This window comes from Larimichthys crocea, chromosome XVII (genome assembly GCF_000972845.2).
Source record: "Larimichthys crocea isolate SSNF chromosome XVII, L_crocea_2.0, whole genome shotgun sequence".
Lineage (NCBI taxonomy): Eukaryota > Metazoa > Chordata > Actinopteri > Sciaenidae > Larimichthys > Larimichthys crocea.
This window is the reverse complement of record NC_040027.1, coordinates 17,326,625-17,350,861: the sequence shown is the minus strand read 5'-3', so window position 1 is coordinate 17,350,861 and position 24,237 is coordinate 17,326,625. Positions and strand designations below refer to the sequence as shown.

Here is a 24,237-nt window from a genome sequence, read left to right as displayed (position 1 = left end):
TATATTTCTTTATATATTTTAAACAGAAATGTTAAATCAGTAAAGAAACTATCAATTCTAGCCTCACCGTGTGTACATGCTTTTATTCCTGCATGGAAAAATGAATGCAAAATTATGCAAACAAGTCTATTAGAGCATGTCTGAAGGTGTGTTTGAGTGTGTGTCTGTCTCAGGTTATATTGCACATGGGTAATCCCCTAATCCTTTGGCTTTTCACTGTGACGTTATATACACACCTGTTGAAGTAGCACCCCTCCACCCACCCCACATACTATACATGCACGCACGTATTCAAACCAGCACACACACACTCAACACCTGACAGAAGAAGATCCTGCTTTCACCTGTGAAAAGGAGGGCGATCTCATATTCGCACTCATCACCGCTCAGTTGCACAGTTCACACACACATGCACACACCTATAATGTTACCTGATAGCAGAGTGCTTGACGGAGGCTTTGGCAGACTAGTAGATAACCCTGGGTGGCAGTGGGTGGTCCTCTTTCTCTGTACTGATGTTCAGGTAGTAACAGTCCTTCATTGGAGCGGCTGTTGCTGGAGTCAGAGGTTACTGTAGGAAGAGACATCGAGGTCAAAGTTCACACTATATTCACTTTAATGTACTTAACGCAGTGTTTGCTCTGAGAGATTTTCTCAAGGAACGGTTTATTCCCTTGCAAAGTGCAAACTGAAGCTGCAGTTCACATACCAGCAACTGAGTCATCAATCCAGAGTGGATTTAAGAGACAGAATAATTTTTGTTATTTTCAACCTGGGACTCATTTTTTCTATGTTTCGCAATAATGATGTTTGATAGGGTTCAAATATTTGGCACCTCTCTGTAGAGCGAAAGTGAGCACCAAAATGAAGCTCACTTTGGCCTCTTTTGGTGCTGGACGGCAGAGCCTCTCTCAAACCGGATCAGACATCATCGTGGCAGAATTTAGAAGAATAATATTGTGCTTGAAAATACCCAGAATCTGTGGCAAAGCAACGTGATTGCAAACGAATGGTGATTAAAGTCCACCTTGTGAATTGATCTGACCTAATCCTGGCAATTAGAAATTCCTGTATATGGAAATCAATGAGGCCCTTTGCAAATGTCAGTGACAAATCATGTTTCATGCACTCCTTGTTGATGAAGTGGAATAGACATGATAGTTATGCTGTAATTATACATACTTAAATTGGACACGCTGTAGTTACTGTTTAATTATAATGGCAATTAAAGTGGTGTTAAGCATTCTTCATCACTATGTGGGGCCAGAAACTAACAGTAGCAGAGTTTTACCATTGTATATCAGTTTATCAGGCGTTGATGGGCAACATGTTAGCTAACAGTTAACTACTTTCACTCTCAACTAACATAGAGCAGCATTATGACCTCATTGGTGTTGGGTTTTAAATATTTACTTGCCTTTGAGCTCTGGTTTGGTTCAACAACACACCACATCTATTTGTATGTCTCCATGTATGTCATGCTGGACAGGTACCATACAATAAGTAGATTGTCTAAGTTGACTGCTCGCAATGTTTTTCATAGTTTTGTATGTTTGTCTTGGGGTGGCACGGTGGTGCAGTGGTTAGCACTGTCACTTCACAGTAAGAAGGTTCCCGGCTTGAACCTTGTTTGGTGTGTGTGCTGGAGCCTTTCTGTGCGCCCCTCCAAAGACATACACTTCATAGGTTAATTGGTGACTCTAAATTGGCTATAGGTGTGAATGGTTGTTTGTGTCTATGAGCTATGTGATGAACAGGTGACTTGCTTGTGCCCTAAATATATTATTTTTTCACATATCTCTACTACTAGTACTACTTTTTCCAGAAGCCGTGGAAACTAGTTAGAAGGAAACTTTGTAGAAAGGGAAATCGCTATTGAATTATTATTTTTTATGCCATGAGCATCACAAACAAAACTCTATTCAATCCTGTTGTATAGAGGGATGGATATCTTTAAAACTGGGCGATAAAAACAAAACAAATGGCATGGCTAAAGCTCGAGGAAAGTGAGATCATGTTGCGTTTTCAATGAATAACTTCACTGCTCGCTCTGAAAAAGGGATTTACTGCAAGGTTGTTGAACATGACATATTTTTTCCCCTAAGCAGGTTTGAATATCACCAGATATATTATCACAGCACTTTATTGACATCTTTTTGAATTTTCTTCACTGTGCAGGGTCCTCCAGGATCTCAGCCTTCCCCTCACACACAGCCTCCCCCACACAACCCCAGTAATCCCATGATGGGACCTCACGGACAGGTAAGATGGAAACATTTTCACTCTTCACTCAGCTGCTGTGTTGTAGTTCCCACACTCACTCATTCATTTACTAACTCATTCGCTCACTCACTCGCTGGCTTCACACAACAACAGTGTACAAACAGCACACAGGTCCCTTGTTGTGCTAACAGACAGGACAGGCCGCATCCACGATGGTGGATTGGATGAATAATTTAGCTGTGTTGGCCCAGCTGTAAGGAGCGGAGTTGCATCTGGAGGGCCTCCTCTCTCCCTCAGCCTAGCACTCACCATCCCATAGTCCATCAATAGACCATTAATATTGCAGCAGAGCCTGACATGGTGCAGCTCTTCGTGCACAAACCCACCACAACATGGTCAAAGGAGGAGAAGAGATGAGGAAAAAAGTAGACAGGAAAGGGAAAGGAATAGGAGAGAAGTAGAGTAGTTAAAAAAAAAGAGTAGTAAGTTAGTCCTCGCCTCAAGGGCTAACTAAGATTACATAACTCATCCTCCACACGCCCAAAACACGCACACACATGCACCGACACACAAAACATACAATACATAATCACCACTGAAAGCCTGTCTCCTGTTGTATTTGTGTTGTCTGTGCTTATCTCTGTGTGAAGATGATGATATGAACATTATTCTGCTGTTCATGTTCCGTGACCAAAACACACAGCTCGTACCCGATCTGCATTCAGATCAGCATGTTTCCCCTTGATACTAAAATAGTTGGATTGAGTGTGGAATTAATTCCTATCATCTGACACTGAAATATGGCTCACTGGATGTGGGTATTTGTAGTTGCAGCAGCGTACTCTCATAGGTAATTCTGAAAACCATCTGTCTGGGGTGCTTTACATTATTCACTAGCTGTGCTCTGGCTCTGTATGTGTGTCTTGGCCAGCCAGTTCTTGTCCCCTCTCTGCTGAAACATCTGTGTGGATTGTCTCTGCAGTTTCTGCTATGAATCACACTATCCAGGCTGCATTTTTGCCGCACTGGTGTCTGGCGATACAGACACTGTGAGAAACTGTCCAGCACATGTGTGCAGCTGCACAAAACAGGCACAAAACATTAAGATGTAGAACACTTCCTCCTCCTTGTACGACTTCATCTTCCTCCTGTCTCACTATGTCATGCTCCTGTGCTCTGCTGCTCCACCTCCCTCTGTCCCATATTGTTCTTCCAGTCCAAGTTTCTGTCCCGCTCTCTCTTATCTGTCCTCCTTTACCTATCCTAATGGATTTTACCACCTGAGGTCTTACTTTCCAAAACTTAATGATAGGCCTGTCCTTCTTGGTAAATGTAACAAAACTACTACAGTACATTATTCCTCAACACAATAGCTCCCCCTGCTGACTTGCTTTGGTTTACTGAAGCCTTTTGTGCCTTGTTTCTTTACCTACAAATATGAGTGTTGTTTATCAAGAAGAGCTGAGGCAGATCTTGCGATTGATCGTTTTTTTGTGGAAACATTTCTGCCTCTAAAGAGCAGATTTACACAGAAATACTCATTGAAAAGACATCTTCGATAGTCTGCCAAGAGAGTATTTGCAAGTTGAGATTTAAGAACAATTCAAAAAAACAAAACTCTTGGGTAGGGTACTTAATGAATTGTCACATAAACATCATAAATGATCTGTTAAACATCTACAGGCCAAGTGAATCTTTGACTCAATCTAAATAAAGTGTTACCATAATATTATTATCATAGAAGAAGAAGTGAGAGAAAAAAAAGCTGTAATATTTAAAAATGATCTTAAAACAGTGAACAGAGGAGCAGGATTTATGATGTGTGGTTACTAAGCTTGAATTTTAAGTTGAATCTGATGTCCACTGGGCTGATAATGACAATGGCATGCTGGGACATGTACTCTGTGCTGGATTGTGTGTTCATGCATTGTTTTCATATCATTTCATCTCTATTTGTGTCCTTATACATCTGTTTGATTACTTCTGCTGCATTTATTTTTACAAACCTTCCTGTAAATAGGTATTGTCGTTATAATACAATTTTATGAGTGTCTGACCCTAATTTTATTTTTATGTTTTCATTCGAGATTAGCAAATGTTTTGGAATACAGCAGTTTAATGAAACATTGACTTTAGTGAAAATGAATGTTTGTGTCATTGATTCATGAATTAGACTTAGAATTAGATGAATTTCATGCTAATTTAATGAAATGTAAAGTGCGCTTTTGCATTGTTTTTGTGCATAATCCCAGTTTAGACTGCAGGAATTGCACATGGTCAAGTCAGACCTTGGTTTTGATATTTTATAGCCCATCTGTCAAGAATTATAACAAGTAATCAGCTCATGATCATCCTAAAATGAAGCACTCGTTGTCCTTCTCTCGTCCTTCTTGCAGCCATTCATGTCTCCACGGTACCCAGGTGGTCCAAGACCCGCCCTCCGTATGCCAAATCAGCCTCCTGGGAGCATCCCCGGGTCACAGCCTCTCTTGCCAAACAGCCTGGACCCCACCAGACCTCAAGGTATTGACAAAACATGTGGTGTTATTTCAGAGAAGCTCCATTTTGCAGAGTAATCTCATATAGGCTTCTGAATGAGGGCGTTTTCTCCTCATTTATGAGATTATTATTGATCTAAACAGTGCCGCTGTTTTAACAAGCTGTGCTCTCCGTGTTTCACCACAGGACATCCAAACATGGGAGGTCCAATGAGAATGAATCCCCCTCGAGGAATGGGAGGCATGGGCCCACAGGTAGGTACCAAACAGTCCTAAAGAATAAAGCACAAAAGAGTGTGTGGATAAAGTCATGACAGTAGATGCATCCTTTCAGCACTACCAGCCCACTGCACTCCCACTCTGCAGCTGCCACACAGCCAGATTTGGTGCTTGGACTGTCAGTTTATGAATAAACCCAATGTTTGGTTGCCCTTCATTAAGCGTTACCATAAAAACTGCTATAATGTCAAACCAGCAGCCTATAAACTACATGCAGATAATCTTTCTTCTCCAATGAAGTGGATTTTTTGGTTCTGCCAGCCTCGTAACTTTGCCTTTAAATGTCAGAAGCGCTCTGATGATTAGCTTGGCTCTGACCAAAGCTCACCCACTGCCAACACCAGTTTTACATGTTAAATCCTACTTGCTGACTCCCACCTAGGGAGACAAACAGAGGCGTATTACTCAGGCTGCTCTGAGCAAGCCGCCACCAACACATTTTGACTAAAAATGGTTCCAATTTTGGCACCGTTAGTTTCCTTTTATCACTTCAAATTTTGTGGATGTGTTTCATTTTAATACATAAGATGCTTAAACAACAGTGTCCTTTTGAATTACCATTGCTAGACAGCTGCTTCATTCTGCACCCAACCACCTCCCTCTACAACATCACCTCACACAAAGACACACACACACACACACACTCTCCCCGTGCCCCTCGGCCCCTCTCTGTGCCACCCTGGCTCTGTGACTTTGGCAGTGAGCGTACCAGCAGCTGGTGTGGCATCTGCTCGACAAGTGTAATCGTCTGCTGAACAAAACTCTTCCTCTGAGTGGAGCTGCTCTCTGGCCTGCCCCCATAGTCTCTCTCTCTGTCTCTCTCTCTCTTTATATCTGTCTCATTCACGCACCCTCACATACATACACGAGTACACACATGTAGTGCCAGCCAAACCCGCCTGCTGGGCAGCCATGAAAACATACATGTAAACACACAGAGGGGAGCTTGGACACATAGAGATACATACACGGAGACACACAACATACAGACAAGACGCAAACACACAGCTGTCCACTTTCACACACAGCTCATACGTCACATAATTAAACACGAGTTAGTGGGAGACATGATCATCGCTGACCTTCATTAGGATTCAAACCTTTAGACAGACAGAGCAGGTGTGAGACGGCGTGCTGACTGTGCTCATCTCTTTGTGCAGAATTACGGCGGCGGGATGAGGCCTCCTCCAAACTCCATGGGCCCAGGGATGCCGGGAATGAACATGTTAGTAGATCGAAGAAAACAAGTTTTGAAATGTTTGTGGATTGTGCTGCTAGTGAAAAGCCTAATGTTTAGTTTTTATTCCGCCATTTTTGTTGTTTTGCTGTGAGTGTTTATGAGAACTGTTGAGATGTGGAAAGAGTTATGTCAGACTTGAACCAGCAACCTGGTCTCCAAAATCAAAAGTACATTTACAAAGGACAGATTGGTTAAACACTGCAGCATTTGCTTTGGTTCTCTCCTCCAAATATTGTTCATGTTTCTGCCCTTTTGTACTCACTTGTGCTCAGATCTCAGCATAGTGTATGTCAGAAAAGAACATTGCTACCACCAACAGGTTGTTAAAATCCTTCCTTTGTTTGGAATACATCACAAAGCAAAAATTATGACAAATTACAAAAATGTATCATGTGGTCACTTCTAATTTCCAAGAATTCAGGATTATATGTGCATATTAGACTGTAATCATGCACTTCAGAAATCATTAATTATAAATCAAACATCTCCTGTGAAGCATGCGACTTCACTGTGTGCTCTTCTTAAATTTCTTAATCTTTTCTTTCTATTCTTGCCACTCAGGGGTCCTGGTGGAAGAGGTCCTTGGCCGAACCCCAACACCAACTCGGTGAGTCACACTCTCTTCCATCTTTATCTCCTACATGACTGAGTGTGTACAATAACTGTGTCTCATGTTTTGTTTCACCTCGGGTCTATTCCCTCCACAGATAGCGTATTCATCTTCATCTCCAGGCAACTATGTGGTAAGTGTCCCGTCATGGACTCGTGTTCGACCACGGGCCATAAATTACCTGTCATGCAGTGATATCTAACAGGCACGCGGCCATCCAGATGCACTCAGCGCTCATTTCTCTTTCTCTCACTTCTTCACCCCTCAGGGCCCTCCAGGGGGAGGCGGCCCACCAGGAACTCCCATCATGCCTAGCCCTGGAGGTGAGTTATTCACTTCAGTTTCCCTTCTGATTTCTACTTTTATCCAGCGTTCACAGAACAAGGACTCTGTCTGAGAAACATCGAACCTGTTCTCTGTCTGATACACATCTCTCTTTGGGAGACTCAGATAAATAGTGATAGGACTTTAGAAGTAGTTTTGGAAGTGTAAAACACTGAAAAATGATCAAATATTACTCTAAACCGAGGTTGGTATTATATGTGACAACTGCATGATGAATAAATATGGCCAGATTCTACATTTGTTTTCAGGATTTTCCACCTTGGGCACATTATGGAAAATATTCCAGTGTTGTTGGTTGTATTTTCTCATCGTGGAGACAGTTGCATAAAAGAGAAGCAGAAGCATGTCAGTCTGTAATCAAATGAGTGATCCATCTCAGCTTTGATCCATCAATCTAGCGTCTCTGTGGAGGATTAGCAGCGAACAAAACACTGCTGGCTGATGTCCTGTAGATGTTCTGTTTCTGTTGGCCTGTGGAGAGCTTCTTTTTGTGTCCACTATTTATTATTTATATACGTACCTCTATTGTGATACGTTGCCGGGGCAACCTTTTTGCACAAAACACTCTTGCTCACACGTACATCGGGAGGGAAAACATATTTCCACTGCAGTCGCCAAGACTGTGCGCACACACACATACACACACACACACACACATCCCTCCCACAAAAATGCACACCTCCCACTCAGCATTGCCCCCCTCCTCCAGTCACGACAACACAAGCTAGATTCAGGGACACTAACATGCAAGATTTCTCCACCACTTTGCACATGCTGTATCCTTCTCCCTCCCCTGTCTTTCAACCTGTTATTCTTTTTTTTTTTTTTTTTCAGTTTTCCACTTACAACTTTTTTCCTTGCAATGTCAGATCAAGGTCACCTCATCTTTCTAAATCTTTTCAGGACAGACAGACACATGAAGAGCGACACAGCATGTACTGGTTGTTGCTAAGTTGCCAGGGTGGTAATACAAAACCTTGGTCTAATCTCCTGATTGTAAGAATAGGAGATAATGGGTTTCTTTTATTGCACCTTGCAGAGAGCCGTGTGTAGATTGATTGACGGACAGATTCACTGACATTATGTACTGGCACTTAAAGTAACATGCGACTAGTCTTTGTCCTGTTCAGCAGAAATAAGAACATGTCTGAGCTGAAGCTGCATGTACTGTACAAATGGCTAAATTAAACTGAAACGATGTCAAATACAGTGAAAGACAGTGCCACTCCAACCATTCCTGTGCAGCTTAGCTCATTATTTTCCATTCATTACCCCATATCCACCTTATTATTTGACATTTTCTTGAACAATTGGATATTGGATGTGAAAACAGACAAAGATAACAGTGATAGGGCTTATTCGTAGGTATTTCTATGAGTCCTGGTGGCACAATTCTGTGATTCTGAGTGAAAAATCCAACTGTTCTTTATTCACAGATTCAACAAACTCAAGTGAAAACATCTACACAATGATGAACCCCATCGGCCCTGGTGGAAATAGACCTAATGTGAGTCATTTTGAATTATAATGAATCGCTTCAATATTTCTACCCTGCAGGACAGGATTTATTTTTACTGTGTATGTATAATCTGCTACCCAAGTATGCAACGGCAAGATAAATTACATTTGTATATTTTACTGCTATTTTTCTCCAGTTCCCAATGGGACCGGGGCCTGATGGACCCATGGGTGGAATGGGTGCTATGGAGCAGCATCATATGAACGGATCACTAGGTGAGTAGCCAAAGATAGTGTGCTGTGTATGTAGCAGGTACTTGAGCTCATGAAACCTGTTCAACTTTCTATGAACAAAGGCCTTCAGAAGTAAGACTCTGCCCTCTTATGGCTTGTAGAAGAAGTGCTCTCCCTTGTGCCGGTATTGAACAAAGCGAAAGCAGATTAGTGGGGCATCGAGGGGGCCGATTGATCCTGTAGATGGGTGAGATGTGATCAGTGAAGCCAGTGAGTTGGAGCTCATCTCTATCTGAAACAAATAGCCTAATTACAGGGCCATTATGTGTGAGAGGGCAGGCTGTTTCTCCTTGCACTGGATATGCTGAACTGATGTTGAATTAGCAGCAGCACGCTGATAATCATTTAACATCATAATGATTCATGTTTCTCTTTTTTCTGTATCTGATCACAGGCTCTGGTGACATGGATGGGTTGCCAAAGGTAAGACTGACTGACTGACTGACTGACTGACTGATTGTCTGTCTGTCTTTCCATCTATTGTCTATGTCTGTTTGTAAGGAGTTACATATTCTGATTGTTTCTTCTTCATCTGTGTTGCAGAATTCTCCCAACAACATGGCAGGCATGAACAATCCCCCCGGCACTCCGCGGGACGACGGCGAGATGGCAGGCAACTTTTTAAACCCATTCCAAAGTGAAAGTGTGAGTACCAAAGGAGACAACATACCTCTTAAGCTGGGAACAATCTAGAAGACTATGTAAAATCCTATTTATTTGTGACAAGAATCACACATTTAATCACTTACTACTGCAGATTATCTGCACAGATAATCACTGATAACTCAGTCAAACAGCAGGATCACATTGAGATTTGTCCAGTCATAAAATAATTTATATTTGATACTTATATAATTGCTATATGTTGTCTGAGACTCAATTATAGGGAAAGAAATTTAAATCCTAAACCACTGCACACTAGATGATTGGGTGCGCTTACTGTCTGTGGTGATGTAGGGCCAGTTTCACAAATAGATTTAAGATATCTGAATTCATCTGTTGCACAAAGCTGTCTAGTGCTTGATTGTTTCAGGTCGAACTAGTTTGCCATAATGTCTGAGTAAATAAACGAATGACCTTTTTTTTTCAAACTAAAAGACAAGCTTAACTGCTCAAATGGCACGGCTTCGTCCACTCCAGAAAATTCTTTCAGTTACAAGGACAGAGAACATTTAGTAATGAACACAGATCAGACCTGTGGCAGATCTCTGATTCCTAATGTGACAGGACTTACTCAGTACTTCAGTCAGACATTGGGTAATTTTTTTTGGACAAATGAAAATTACTGATGATGTCCTCATTGATTTATATTTCCAACTAAGGTTACTAAAGTCTATAAAAACGTTCTCACTGCTCGCCCTACAACACTGTCTGCAGCTGTCACTGATTGTTACCATGGAAACCTGAGTCTTAGTCCTTAGCCTGGAAGGTAGGGTAGCTAACTTTTTAGGACTAAAATAAGTCAGTCTTTATTTTTGTGAAACTTGCATCAGGACAAAATAAAAACACTACAGACCACTCCGCTCTAAAATATCAGGTTGTGAAACCAGCCTCTGCTCTATTAAGCATACACTACCAAAATATCTCCTTGACTTTGACTCCTTGAGGGCTGAATTGAGCTAATAATCAGTCCTTTATATTGCACCCAGTTTTCCCATGCATGCACGAACACAAGCATGGAAATGAAGCACATAATATGCTTTCTCTGATGCATGGAGAGATTGTCATATAGTGATTAATGTGAGACTGACAACTACATTTTTGCTACAGTATCTCCACTGTGATCTGAAATTCCCTAACATTTTCTCCTTGGGCTGGACTCTGCTTTGCTTGCTGCTGGTTTACTGACATAGAAAGTTAATTAGAAAGGGTTAATTGTTACGTGTAATGTATGCTGCAAAAGGCCGGTGTATTGAACATGGCATTTAGTTTAGGTAGTTGAATTGCTTTCATCTTGTACTGGGTAGTATAAGAAGTTTAATATAGTTTTGGCTTATCTTTTCTCCCCTCCCTCTCTTTTTTCTCTCTTTACAGTATTCACCCAACATGACGATGAGTGTGTGATTTTTTTATTTTATTTTATCTTTTATTTTATTTTATTTCTTTTTCATCTCCCCTTATCCCAATCTCCCTTTTCCCCATCCACCCCGGTGCGTCTTGCATTACCCTTCTTCCTCCCTTCCCACCTCCTTCTTGTGGACGGTGTGGTGTGCCACACAGCCCCTGGGGATGGCCCTTGAAAGCAGGACTCCCCTCAAGGTCCCCCATCCCAACGCCTGTAAAATGGGTGTCAGAACATGAAAAGGCCTCCAAGCAACAGGATGGGTCTCTTCTTCGCTCCTCGCCTGCCGGGCCTCAACAAGGGCCCAGGGACAATAAGAGCCCGAAACTGCTCCAAGCCTGTTTCTCCCAAACCCAAAGCCAGCTCTCGTGGGTGGCATTCAAGCCCAATCAAGATGTCCCTCCTGCATCTACCACCACTCCATTATATCACGCTGATTTTAAGTTATGAGGGCATACGGGGGCCGGAAACTCTCATTCAAAACTGTTCCTGTGTTGGCACGAATGATAAAACAAAACAAACAAACAAACAAAAAAAAAAGAAAAAAAAAGAGAGATGAACTGATAATGTTATTTTAGGGCAAGAACGGTTTTCATTAAATGTTTGTATTTTTTGTTGTTGATGGTAATATTATTGTTATAATTTTCATAATTGATATTATTCTACTAATGTAGTTATGATTTCCTGTAAAGGGCACATTTTATCTCAGCAGCAGCATCAACAATGACGGAATAAGCACACACTCGAAAAATGCACAATGATTTTCTGTTTACATGATTTTTAGGTTATTTGATGTTTGTTTTTTGTTTTTTGTCACAGTCGGTCTCACTTCACATACCTCTCTTTAAAACTTCTGAACTTGTAGCTCGAGTCTTTGTCACCTAAATGTTTGTAGCACCATTTACATAAACTTTCAAAGTCAGAGTCATTGACTGCCTCCACCTAATGAAGTAGTCCGTGCTGAGGTGTTAGTATCTCAGTTAAAACTACCCATAGAGTTAAAACAGAGGCTCTCTCAGAGCGTTGCTGTTTTCTGGTACAAAGTGTCTCCTGATGCACCTGAATGATCGTATGTCTATCTATCTTGTCTTAATAAGCACCCCTTCTCATATGTTTCTATGGTTTTACCGCTTGGAAATGGCTCTGATGAAATCCTGAGACGATTGTCAGGACAGGTGCCATTTCTCATTCGGTAACAGACAGAGCGAGAGAGCATCTCTATTCTGGATTTGGTCTTGTCTGTAAATACAACATATTTAGCTTGTATTGTGGTTGTTTTATTATTTGTTATTTACAAGTTGTCTGTGAATCCTAAAACGTGGTTCCCTCCCCTTCATCACTTTATTTTGATTTCAACCTCACTGTGGACTCCAAGCGGCACTGTTTTCCTCCCAGGATTCATTCTGGTCTCTCGTCGATGTTTGGACTGGGAGATTATTGAACCTCAGATACACTCATGAAGCCTGCTTCAAGTTTGGGTTGAACTCACAGATCCTGTATGATCCACTTTCTTGACCCAGACAGGACGGGCTAAATAACTGTCTCCTTGGAGCTCCCATCGATCATCTCCCTCAGCGAGTCGCATATGTACAGGATAATGGATCCAGAGGACTGTGAGGCTGCAGCAGCGCTGATGATGGGAGCAAAGTGATGCACCTTGGGGTTAACAGACCATGCGGCCGCATCGGTCGGAAGAAGAGGAATAATGGGATACTTTTGTAATGGATATATTTCCATTTTTTGTGGATTGTTTTCAGCAGATTGTTTTTATTTTAAATGTATTCAACAGAAAAAAATGAAAGCCCATAGAATCTGCACACAAAGAAAAGCATAGTTACATATCACGCTATTTAATTTGTTTCTTTCTGTATATGTTATGTACTCTCTGCACCTATGTTATCAACTCTCTATCACTGTTTCAAAGGGATAATCGATCTCTCGTGGCATCACACTTCAGCACTTGCGTCATGGCTGTGTTCAAACCAACAATAACTAAACAACCATTGTAGCCTCTATGGGTGATGGTGATGTACTTATCAATTTTCTGATATCAATGTGAACAGATTGTACGCAGAGTTCAACAAGGACATCTCCAGGATTCGGCTATCAGTGGCCTGGGAAACACTCTCTCCAGTGTTCCTTTAATTTAGTGACACACACCTCCCTTCTTTTCCAATCCCATCCCTCACCCTCCAAAACTTATCCTCCTCCCTTCTTCTTTAATTTCCTTTGTTGTAAATACTGTATAATGCATTTTGATATCATTGACATGTTTTGATATGTCAGTCACTACCAATGAATACAGCTGAAAGTAAATTATAAATAAATCTGTCCATGTTTTTCATAGAGAACGGATGCGCTGACTATTTGGCTCATGTGGCTAAATTTCCATAAAAATGTATAGAATACAGTAACACAATAAATACAGACTGTATGCTAAAGACATGTATGGTGGGGAGGATAGGACAGAGAGAGGACAGGACAGAGAGAAGCAAACAAGCTGTGGCGTCCTCACTCTGCCCTTGTCTCCTTATGTTTTAGTTAAATGTTACTATTGGCTTTGAATAATCATTTTAAAGAATTTTTTCCAAAGGGCATCTTCTCACACAAAAAAAAACATGTGACCTCTTATTGCAGTTTTTAATATGAAGGATTTTTATCAATTTAAGAAGACTTTTAAAAAGGTAAAAATACTTATGAGAACCTCATTTTAAATTAAGAATAGATCAAAAGGTAACTGTGTCCTTTGCTATCTGCTCCTGTTATAGCGTTGTATAGATTGAAGCTCTCTCACTGATCCTCTCTCAGTCCTCTGTGTATATCGATCGTTGGCCATCTCTGTACTTCTATTGTGATGTATAATACTGTACCATTAGGAAGATTTGCTGGTCGGGTGGGGTGGTTATGTTGAGTCGGGGAGGGGTGGGGGATTTAAGGGAAGGGGATATGAATGATTCTCCTGTACCGTTCATGGTCCTTTCTGATGACACGGCAGTATTCAATATGAAGCAGTCTGTCTCTTGGGTTTGCTTTGTATTTACATGGTAGGATAGTTCAGAATCTTGTCTTAGGGACTTAGATGTCTTGTGTAGGTAATAAAGATGTTCTTTGTATGTTTCTTTATATTGGAAAGTTTCTTTAGACTGAAAGAAAAACAGATAATTTGCTTATCAAAAAAGAAACAATGCATCAATAATAAATGTCATTTGATTTTTCCTTGTTGTTTGAATCTCTTCCTCTGGGCTCTCATTTAGCTTGTCTATTACCAGTACATAAAGAGAAGTTATATACAGTGTAGGAAAGAACTGCAGTGGACACAACCATTTAAAATGTGAAAAATTAAATAACTTGGTATGTGTTATGCATCATATTTAAGACAACAGCTTCTGACAAAGTGGGTTAGGGTTAACTTTACATCTCTAACTATGTTCTTTACCAGGTTTGGTTTGGGTTTAACCCACACTCCTTAATTCTGCCACCAATTTTGACCTTGCACATGGCAATAAGTAAAATACCGTATATTAACTATCCTGCTGCATCCAGGAGCTAAATCATTAAGATAAGATAAGATAGACTTTAATTTACACCGGGGGGAATTCACTTGTCACAGCGGCTCATATAGTTGTATAAGAAATTACTCATAAGAAATATGGACAATTTATAAATTTAGAAAAAAGTCTGTTGCTGAAGGAGCTGTTTAAGGCCCCCACAGCCTTATGCTGGGGTTGACAGGAGTTGTTTATGATGGATGTCAGATTCCTCCTCTTCCCCACTTCCTATGGAGTTGTGGGGGCAGTCCAGGACACAGCTGGCCCTCTTGCCCAGTTTGTTGAGTCTTTTTCTGTCTCTCTCCATGCTTTTCCCTCCCCAGCAGGTGACTGCATAGAATAACGTAGATGCCAACACAGTGTTATTGAAAGTTTTCATAGAAAGATTTCATTGAAAGTTTACATAGAAAGTCCTGCACTCTTCAAATGAGGACAACTTTTTTTTTGTACAGGACATCTGTGTTGTCCGACTAGTCCAGTTTATTGTTGAGGTGAACACCCAGGTACTTTTGTTAAATTATATTTGCATGGCCCCACCATCTCCATATACAATCACTGGATGTTCAGTGTGGTCTGAGTTGTCTTCCTCTTGAAGTCAATCACCATCTTCTGCTGGTGTTGATGTGAAGGTGGCAATAATGCACATAATGGCTCTTCATTTGCCTATACTTCTTCTACTTATAATGTTTTTAAAGGAGCAGTGTGTAGGATTTAGTAACATCTAACGCTGTAGTTGCTGGTTGCAACTACCTCACCTCACTTTCCTCTTCCAAACATTCTAGACTACTGTAAAAACATGGCAATTCAACATGACGGACTGTGGAAGAGGACCCACAGTGTCTGTAGATATTAAGGCTCATCCTAAGGTAACTAAAACATAATGATTCATTATTTTAGGTGATTATTCACTCATGAAAACACAGTTATTAAAATTAATAATTACATTTTTTCTGTGATATCCTGTAAATGGAGCCCCCTAAATCTTCACTGGACCTTTAAATTAAGTTTAAGTTCAAGTTTTAAATAATGCAATGAAATGTGTTGGACAAGAGGAACTGGTCAGCTCAGCATTAAGAACACTAATTATGTAACAGAATTACACATAAAGGAAAAAAAAATGTAAAACATAATTACATACATTTTTAGGTTTATATATATATATATATATATATCTATTATCTATATATCTATATCTATATATATATATATATATATCTATTCATATCTTATAAAGAAAAATATATATGTGTTCTATACACTGTACAAGTATAAATATGATATGCTGCAATATTTAAAATATTGATAGTAGGAGTAAAGTGACATTACCTTAGAAGAAGTTAAATGTTTGCACTATTTCTGAGTAAAAAAAATAGCCATGAACTCACGAACCATACAGTCAAACTACACAAACACAAACAACAGCATAGTTACATGATAGTATAGTAAGGATCAAAAAGGGAAAAGCATGAAAACAGAAAAGCAAAAATAAAACTTAGATGTGACAGACTTGTAATCTTACATATAAATAAAGTTCTAGTTGTAACTGTTGTGACAGTTTACTGGTTGAAACTATCTGCATGAATATTCATTATAGATATCTTAATTTATAAAAATAGCTTGATTTCTGTCTGTTTTTTGTGTTGTTGTTGTTGTTGTTTTTTTCATTTTTCTACTTTTTTCTAATCATGTAGTGTTTGCTACACTTTCCTCTGCTGCTGTAACAAGTAAATTTCCCCGTGGTGGGATGAATAAAGTACATCTAATCTAATCTTAAATGATGGTGATGAATCTTGAAACTTATTACATTTATGGATGTGAAATTTCCCTAATAAAACCTAGAGGTTGACAATAATGGACTAGTTTTGTCTCTGTTAAAAACCTGCAGGTCTGCGAGGTCAAACATTAACATGCACGCGGGGGTCCAATAGAAGTCCACGAGCTCAAGGTTAACAGGAAGCAGCTTGGTGGGACGAGTTTGACACCTTGGCGAAGTCAGTTTGACGTTGCGTACGCAACAACACGTAGAGGTTCCATTGGGCTCGCGTTGGCCAACGGCAAACTGACTTCACCGCTGTAAACCAGAGGAGGAGGAGGGGGGAGGAGATAGTCCGGGACCAAAACAAGCCGCTGCACCGACACTGTTTGAAGGTAAGCTTTGTCCAGTTTATCACACATGACACACCGTCTGACTCACTCTGTCATAAGTCGACGGTTCACTACATGACAAGCGTTCAACATTAGCCAGCCTGGAGACCGAGGAGCGAGCTCACGGCTAACGCTAAGTGTGCTACCGTCAATGAACGTCTGTTAGCATTAGCCTGCTGCTAGCCGCGGTACGACACTTGTCAGAAACTTCTGGAAACGTGTGGCTAACCTTTAAAATACAGCCCTGTGGTAAAGACAAGCGACGGGTGAGTTGTGAGGGAGGATAATGGTGTAAATCCGACAGTTAATGACAGTAGTAAGTCACTTATTCACGGGTGATTTTGTTTGTTTTTTTTTTAAACGCAGATGCTAACTTTATGTTAGCATGGAAGCTACGTAGCAGTGAGCTCAATGATGAGGCTTCAAATCTGACAGACACACAGTTTTTTAAAGGTTGCTCTTTATGTTGAGGTTAATAACTTTTATTTTATTTTCAGAGTGCTCCATTAAATGAGTGATAAAGAAGACAGCATGGACGCCTCTGACAGCCATGACATGAAGAATGGACGGACCTCGTTGCTGGACAGCGGGGAGGACTTTGAGGTTTTAGACGAAGAGGACATTGACGACGACCCTCCTCCTCTGGAGGATGCCGGAGGCGGGAAGGGGAAAAATACAGATGAAAATAAAAACACAGACCCTGTAGATCCAGAGCAAGAATGGCTGGATGTATTAGGTATGTGACATATAGCAGAAGTGCAAGTTTATAACTTGATAATTGGTGATAGGAATGTGCTCTGATCAAATCCACACACTGATATTACTTATGTTTGTGTTTTAGGTAATGATCTGCTGAAGAAAAAAGTCCTGGAGGCAGGCGCAGGGCGAGACAGTCGGCCACAGAAAGGACAGAATGTGAAGATCAATCTTAAAACATACCTGAAGGACGGGACACCTGCAGCGGAGGAGCCGAATATCTCTTTCACTCTTGGAGATGGAGATGTTATCCAGGTAAAATGAACAGTTTGAGATACTGTCTAGAGATTTCACTGCACACTATGTCAGGAGCTATGTCTCTTCTGTCATAGCATCTCTTAACAAAACATCCCAATAACCACTGTGTGCTGAGCACTATATGGATGGGATTCTTCTTCTTTTCCCTTCAGGGGTCGCCACAGCGAATCGGTTGCCTCCATCTAGCCCTGTCTTCTGCATCCTCTTCTCTCACACCAACTACCTTCATGTCCTCTTTCACTGCATCCATAGACCTCCTCTTTGGTCTTCCTCTAGGCCTCCTGTCAGCATCCTTCTACCAATATATTCACTATCTCTCCTCTGGACATGTCCGAACCATCTCAGTCTGGCCTCTCTGACTTTATCTCCAAAACCTCTAACATGTGCTGTCCCTCTGATGTACTCATTCCTGATCCTATCCATCTTGGTCACTCCCAAAGAGAACCTCAGCATCTTCATCTCACTATATGGATGGGATATTGAATGTTTATTTTTGTGGTTATGCTGTGGTGTGAGCTGTATCTGTGTATCTATGTGTTATGTGAGGCTTTGTACAGACTCTGGTCACATGTTCCCTTGTGAGGACAATAAAGTATCTATTTATCTTTTAGGCTCTGGATCTCACAGTGCAGCTCATGGAAATGGGAGAGAAGGCCCTTGTCCAGACTGATGCAAAATACGCATATGGTGCCCGGGGGAGGTAGGGATGTGTTTTAACGTAACTGCTAAAGCCTGTACAAACTTCACGTTAATGGATGTGAACTCCCTTCTTTATTTGAACAGTGTGGCTTCACTTACTCTACAAGTTTTGAAGCATGATCTGGCTTCTTCTGGCTTCTGTGACGCACTCTTATATGTGATGGGATGGTTGAAATTCCTTGTGTGTAATCTAGTGTTTGATATCGCTCATTACCTCATCTCTCCTTGATTGTGTTTTTTCATCTTTCCAGTCTTGAACCTGAAGTCCCTCCCAACGCTGAGCTGTCCCTAGAAGTGGAACTGCTGGAAGCTACTGATGCCCCAGACCTGGAGCTGCTGCCCCCTCCAGAAAAGATTGCTCTGGCCAGCCATAAGAGAGAGCGAGGCAACGTTCATTATCAGCGTGGGGACTACGCTTTTGCTGTCAACTCATACAGCATTGCCCTGCAGATAACAGAGTCCAATTCTAAAGGTGAGATGCAAGCCAGAGAGCTGAAAGTCACCTAGCAATGGGCTTATCGGGAAATTAAGAGGCGGGGGACCATCTTAAAGAGTTACTTTACTTAAGTTTACTAACTTTAATTATTAATTAATATTATTATTTTTTTAAGTTTTAGTCTTACCCCAAAAACAAGAGGATATTTATCCCTAACATGTTTTAAATGGTTTAAAAATATAATGTATAAAATATATGGATATGACCCACCTTGGATAGAGGTATGTAACTAATGTTCAGTCATTTTAATGATGCACTCATTGGCATCACAATTATTATTTAATTTTAATATTCAGTTTTTGTGACTGGTTTTAAAGTTGTCGTGTTTGTTGTGGTTTCTTTTGCTACAGTTGACATTAGTCCTGAGGAGGAGAATGAACTCATGGATGTAAAAGTGAAGTGTTTAAACAACATGGCCGCATCTCAACTGAAATTGGATCACTATGATGCAGCACTTAAATCTTGTGTCTCAGCACTGGCGCACCAGCCAGACAACATAAAAGCTCTTTTCCGCATGGGCAAGGTACCCATCTCTCTCTTTTTTTTCTTTCACTTTCTCTGTTAGTCTGTAATAGATTGTTTTATTGATTATTTGTTTTCACTCAAGGTGCTAGCCTTGCAAGGTGAATACACAGAAGCCATTCAAACCTTGAGGAAGGCACTGAAGTTGGAACCAAGCAACAAGGTACTTTTTGGCCTCCTCACATTCATTTTTGGTAAGAACAGCTTTTAGTATGGAGACATTCTTTCTTGTGGCCAGTAGATGGCGCCTTATGGTAAGATTTCAAACACTTAGTTGGTAGTGCAAGGTCAGGTGGACTGCTGATTCATCATTTCAGAGGATCTGTTTTCATGTTGTTGCTGTAAATAGGTTTGCCCTGCAACACAGCCATATCTAATACCTTGCCACTGTTCTGCCTCTACAGTCGGGTATACGTGGTTCTTTGGCTATACAAGGCCATTTGATAGAACTCAGCTCCATGCGTGGGCTTCTTGGATCAGCTGTGAGCTGGTAGCAGCATGGTACTCGTGCCCAGAATCCCCCACTTGAGTCCTACACCAATCTGTCAAACAGCACATGGCCTGGCTGCCACAAAAGCTTTTCATCCAACGTGTACATTACATTTGCAATAGTACATCGTAGGTGGGTTGTTGTTTTAATGGGCCTGTGTGCAGCGAAGAATCTTTTCATATCAGAAATACAAAGCAGTATGTTGTAGATGCTAGATGTGCCTTGGCAGGCCCTTTTGCTTGGCAGAGTTGTGTCAATACATTCCTGTCTATTGTTTGTATATGTTGGCAATATAGATTTGTCAACTCACGCTTTTAACCTGGTGCAAGATTAGATGTTTTTAATATAGAATAGACTTTCCTCTTAGTACTATAATAAGGTAAAGACTCCCAAAATAACATCGTGTTCCAACAGCGAGAACAGTGGGTGTGCTTCGGTGACAATACCAGGACGCTTCCATTGTAATCAATGAGGCGGTCTTAAACAGGCGCAAGCATCCTGGAGTGACAAGATGATGCTCTATTCTCTAGGCGTTGACAGACACGCTGTCTACATTTTTTGCTCTAGTGTCACTTTATTCACGCCCTTTATCTTCAACTCCAATGGATGAGTGCAGAGTTATGTGTCTGTGTGTGACACACAAACTTGATAATTCCAGTTTGGACCGCTTCAAACCGTCTCTACACAGTATTTGAACACAGAGATGCCTTTAGCACAGAATTTTTATGGGTTTGTTTGTTTAGCCCATTTTATCCTCTCCCTGGCAAGAAGTCAGTGTCATTTTTGCCATTTTTGGTTGGTAGCTGGTTGCACGCTGGTGATGCCAAGAGTGCCCTGCACAAACAGTAGCTGCAGTTCCATCCATAATTTTGTTTTTTTATTCTGATTTAAAATCTTTCCGATTGGAGATTTCGGGTGTTTATCTAATATGGTTTGGTATTTCCATGCGCCAACACTTCAGACTTCACGTCAGAACAGCTGTGTGACGTGCAGAAGTGATGAACACATCATGCATTTGTCTTCCTCAACAGCTACCTTTTTAGCAGCAACCCAATTTAAACACTTCAGTCACTGTACATTTGTTCTGCTGCGGACATGGCATTCATTTTTCTTTGTTCGGGTCTTAAAAGGGTCTTTTAAAAAGTTTTTGATTTAATCTGGAGTCCAGTTAAAACTGTAGACTGTTCAAATATAAAATCACTGTTAAGTGAACATTGCCGTAAACTCAGTAAAATCAGTCTTTGTGAACTGCCTTTACAAAGCATAAACATTTTTGTTCCTGAAAGCATTGGGTTGCTTAGTCACTCACCAGCATTGAGTGCAGTAAAGTGACTCAGATATGAGACAGTGTTGGAAAAATAACTGAACCCATATCCTGGAATTGTGTGGACAAGTGGGCTGGATGGCAGGCTAACTCTGGTGATGCAAGCCTACGATTTCTTATAAGCAACATTTTTATAGTATTTTTATATATATAGTTAACTTTTAAAACAATGCTTCACCCATCCTTCCATCAGGACAGTAGAAAAATGATCTGCCGTAATTATTTTAAAAAGCCCTGTGATGTAATTTGTTTTTCCAGGCTACTTGGTAACCACTTGTGTCTGTTGATGTAAGGGTATTGTCATCCTGGCACATTCCCATTAACAAGGAAATCAGTCTTGGGTTTGTTGTACAGTAGCAGGACTTTGTTTCCCTCGTGTTGGGATAGCTGCTACTGGTAGAGTAGAGAGGGGTTTGGGTGTTAAACTGGATCCTGCAGCATTAATTTGTCATGTCTTTTCTGTATAGACTATCCATGCAGAGCTCTCCAAGCTGGTGAAGAAGCACTCGGAGCAAAGAGGAGCAGAGCAGGCGATGTATAAGAAGATGCTGGGTAATCCCACCAGTGGCAGCAGCAGCACACAGGAGCACCGGGTCAAGTCTTCATGGGTGAGACAGTCATTCAGTGTTCAACGTTTTGGGATTATCACATGATGCTCATGCACTTTCATTAGATCTTTTGGAGTGATATGTGTGTGTAATTGTCAAGGGGAACCTTTTGTGTGGTGATGAATGTGTTTCAATATTTTAAGTCTTGCTTTGAGCTTTTCATTGTGCTATTATACTATTCAACCTACTTAACAGCCACTCTCTGCTCTTTTGGTCCTTTCTTTTCCCCAGGGTCTGAGCTGGAAGTGGCTATTTGGCGCCACTGCAGTAGCGATTGGCGGTGTAGCATTATCTGTTGTCATAGCTGCTAGAAATTGAACCAAGCCTGTAGTGATGGCCTGACCTGCCCGACCAAACCACTGCAATGTGAGAGCCTAAACACAGAAGCACATCTGGCAGTGCCTTCTGACCTTTGGCCAAAAAAAAAAGAGGGTGGAAATGTCAGTTGCTTCTTCACTGTCACTCTTCTTTCTCTGCTATGTTTGAGGAACTATATGTGACAAACAATAAAACATCAATATTTGCATATGGGAACTGTATTTCCAACCTTTATAGATGTGTAGGATTATACATATCTGTCACGTTGCCAGGCACTGTTTTCTGTTTTGCTACCATTGTTTTGTCTTTGGTAGTTATTCTTGGAAAAGGATCGAGCATCAAAATTAAAAAAATAATAATTTACCATAGATTCAGATAGAAGCTAATTAAACATATTTCCCCCAGATTAGCTATTGTGATATGGTCCTATGTTATGCTTTAGTTTTAAAGTGTCAGATTGTACAGGTAAATGAATATTTCCTATCCCAGAGAGAATATGTGGTTTCACCTTATTTTTTTTTTATTTTGGTACAGTATGCCATGTTGACTAGTGGCTAATGCAGATCCACCGTGTCGCATTTAGGTAGATCTATTGTCAAAAATTTCATGTAATAGTCATACATATGTTCTATATAGTTATGAGTTATGGTTATATATTCACATTTCAATTGTTTGGGTCCTCCTCTCCACCATGTCGGACCACCATCTTCCTTCAGTAGCCCACAACAAACAAACCAAACACTGCCTCTAGAGAGATAGATTTAGCATTTGCAGCTACCATAGTTTCTCCTACATGCTTGGAAGGGGAGGTTGAGGCAAGTAGTATTCAGTTGGTCGCACTCTGTAGCCTCAGCGCTACATGCCACTAAATCCTAGACACTGATCCTTTAACTTGTATGTGTGGCAATTCAGTTATGTAGTGTATATTGAGGCTGGAGTCTGTTGTGCTGTTATACGGAAAAGTGTTCCTAAAATTGTGTGCACCTCATTAACATAAACAAAGGAGCGAAACTATCACCCACTAACACCTTACAGCATAATGCAGGTAAATTAAAATATGACAAACTGCAGCCTCAAAAAAAGTACCATGGAATTTTGTCAACTGCAACGGACAAAAATAACCTGTCACAAAGGTGGTTTATACAAAACATGACTGTGTGGGGTTTTTTTATATTTCTGGTCACTTGTGCATACATAAATACAAACATTAAAGCAAATATGCTGTAATTTCTTTTCCATTTTTGTTCAGTTGCTAATTTCTTGTCAATAGGTGTTACCTTTTTAAAACAAGAACAAAGAATGGTACTTAGAATTTCTCTGTGATGTGGCTGTGAATAATGCTGAAGGAGACATTATTTGTATCAATCAGTCAATCATTACCTCAGTTTTTGTTGATTAAGACCAAAATGTTGAAGTACAATGTTGTTTCTGCTTGTATAGTTTTTCCTTTTAATTATGTTCCTATGGATGTTTTTATTTATTCCACTGTGTTTTGATGATTGCTTTCTTACATACAGTTAATGTGACATCACTGAATCTGTGGCTTCTTCAGAGTAAATGTTAGTCTGGGCGGAGCCAAAAGTTGCATAATCTTTTAACATCTCAGTGAAGCGGTCATAGAAGTTCCTGGCATTCCCTGCATTTGTTAATTTTATATTCATCACAATAAAAATGTGTCTGTTATTAAACTCCTTTTTGTGTCGTCTCAATTTTTGGCACATGAATCAGCCACAGGATATTTATGCTTGTGTCTGGTACTAGACTACTAGTGTCTAGTACCAGATTTAAATGTTTCTTGTTTGTAAATGTTTTAAGATAATACAACAACACTGATTCATTGTCACGTCTTCAATATCAAGCGGTTAAGTATCTTTTATTTGTTTACAGCGAGACATTCCCAATTTTGTTTTGGATATTCCCAAACGGGGTTTTTTTTTTTTTCAGACATTGACGTTTCTCTGACGTAATCAGATGACCTATCCCACTTCCTACGCATTACTGATGTGCAATTCTTAAACACAATAAGAAAATATATATTCATATAAATATGATGGATTGGCATCA

The 24,237-nt window shown here is 40.5% G+C and overlaps 2 protein-coding genes across 5 annotated transcripts in view; both read left to right on the top strand.

Moving 5' to 3' along the window:
* The window catches only part of ssbp4 (single stranded DNA binding protein 4), an 83,039-nt gene extending 68,866 nt beyond the window's left edge, over nt 1–14,173 (top strand). The window contains exons 6-17 of one of the 2 annotated variants that reach the window (XM_019270264.2): nt 2,179–2,262; nt 4,620–4,746; nt 4,909–4,976; nt 6,161–6,225; nt 6,802–6,847; nt 6,948–6,983; nt 7,119–7,173; nt 8,632–8,702; nt 8,851–8,929; nt 9,342–9,370; nt 9,491–9,592; nt 11,168–14,173. In XM_019270264.2, the coding sequence (XP_019125809.1) occupies nt 2,179–2,262; nt 4,620–4,746; nt 4,909–4,976; nt 6,161–6,225; nt 6,802–6,847; nt 6,948–6,983; nt 7,119–7,173; nt 8,632–8,702; nt 8,851–8,929; nt 9,342–9,370; nt 9,491–9,592; nt 11,168–11,248 (843 nt within the window). In that variant the 3' untranslated portion in view covers nt 11,249–14,173. Of the gene's footprint in view, nt 1–2,178; nt 2,263–4,619; nt 4,747–4,908; nt 4,977–6,160; nt 6,226–6,801; nt 6,848–6,947; nt 6,984–7,118; nt 7,174–8,631; nt 8,703–8,850; nt 8,930–9,341; nt 9,371–9,490; nt 9,593–10,981 lie in introns of both variants that reach the window. The other variant, XM_019270265.2, reaches the window with a different exon arrangement.
* A 2,338-nt stretch (nt 14,174–16,511) lies between these two features.
* On the top strand, nt 16,512–23,863 carry fkbp8 (FKBP prolyl isomerase 8). 3 transcript variants are annotated; one of them, XM_010730165.3, is made up of 9 exons: nt 16,512–16,705; nt 17,200–17,438; nt 17,544–17,713; nt 18,328–18,416; nt 18,667–18,887; nt 19,262–19,434; nt 19,519–19,596; nt 21,715–21,855; nt 22,087–23,863. In XM_010730165.3, exons 2-9 carry the CDS (start codon nt 17,213–17,215, stop codon nt 22,171–22,173), a joined length of 1,185 nt encoding a protein of 394 aa, XP_010728467.3. In that variant the 5' UTR covers nt 16,512–16,705; nt 17,200–17,212; the 3' UTR covers nt 22,174–23,863. The 3 variants fall into 3 exon arrangements, with proteins under 3 accessions (XP_010728467.3, XP_027146248.1, XP_019125825.2); XM_027290447.1 differs by lacking the exon at nt 16,512–16,705 and adding an exon at nt 16,712–16,890; XM_019270280.2 differs by lacking the exon at nt 16,512–16,705 and adding an exon at nt 16,712–16,968.
* The last annotated feature ends 374 nt before the right edge of the window (nt 23,864–24,237 follow it).

Excerpts from the sequence above, each read along its gene's own strand:
- fkbp8 (XM_010730165.3), top strand. The coding sequence starts at position 17,213 with ATGAGTGATAAAGAAGACAGCATGGACGCCTCTGACAGCCATGACATG. Across the intron at positions 17,439-17,543 it reads AGAATGGCTGGATGTATTAG|GTAATGATCTGCTGAAGAAA; the intron begins GTATGTGACATA and ends TTTGTGTTTTAG. Across the intron at positions 19,435-19,518 it reads CTCTTTTCCGCATGGGCAAG|GTGCTAGCCTTGCAAGGTGA; the intron begins GTACCCATCTCT and ends TTTTCACTCAAG.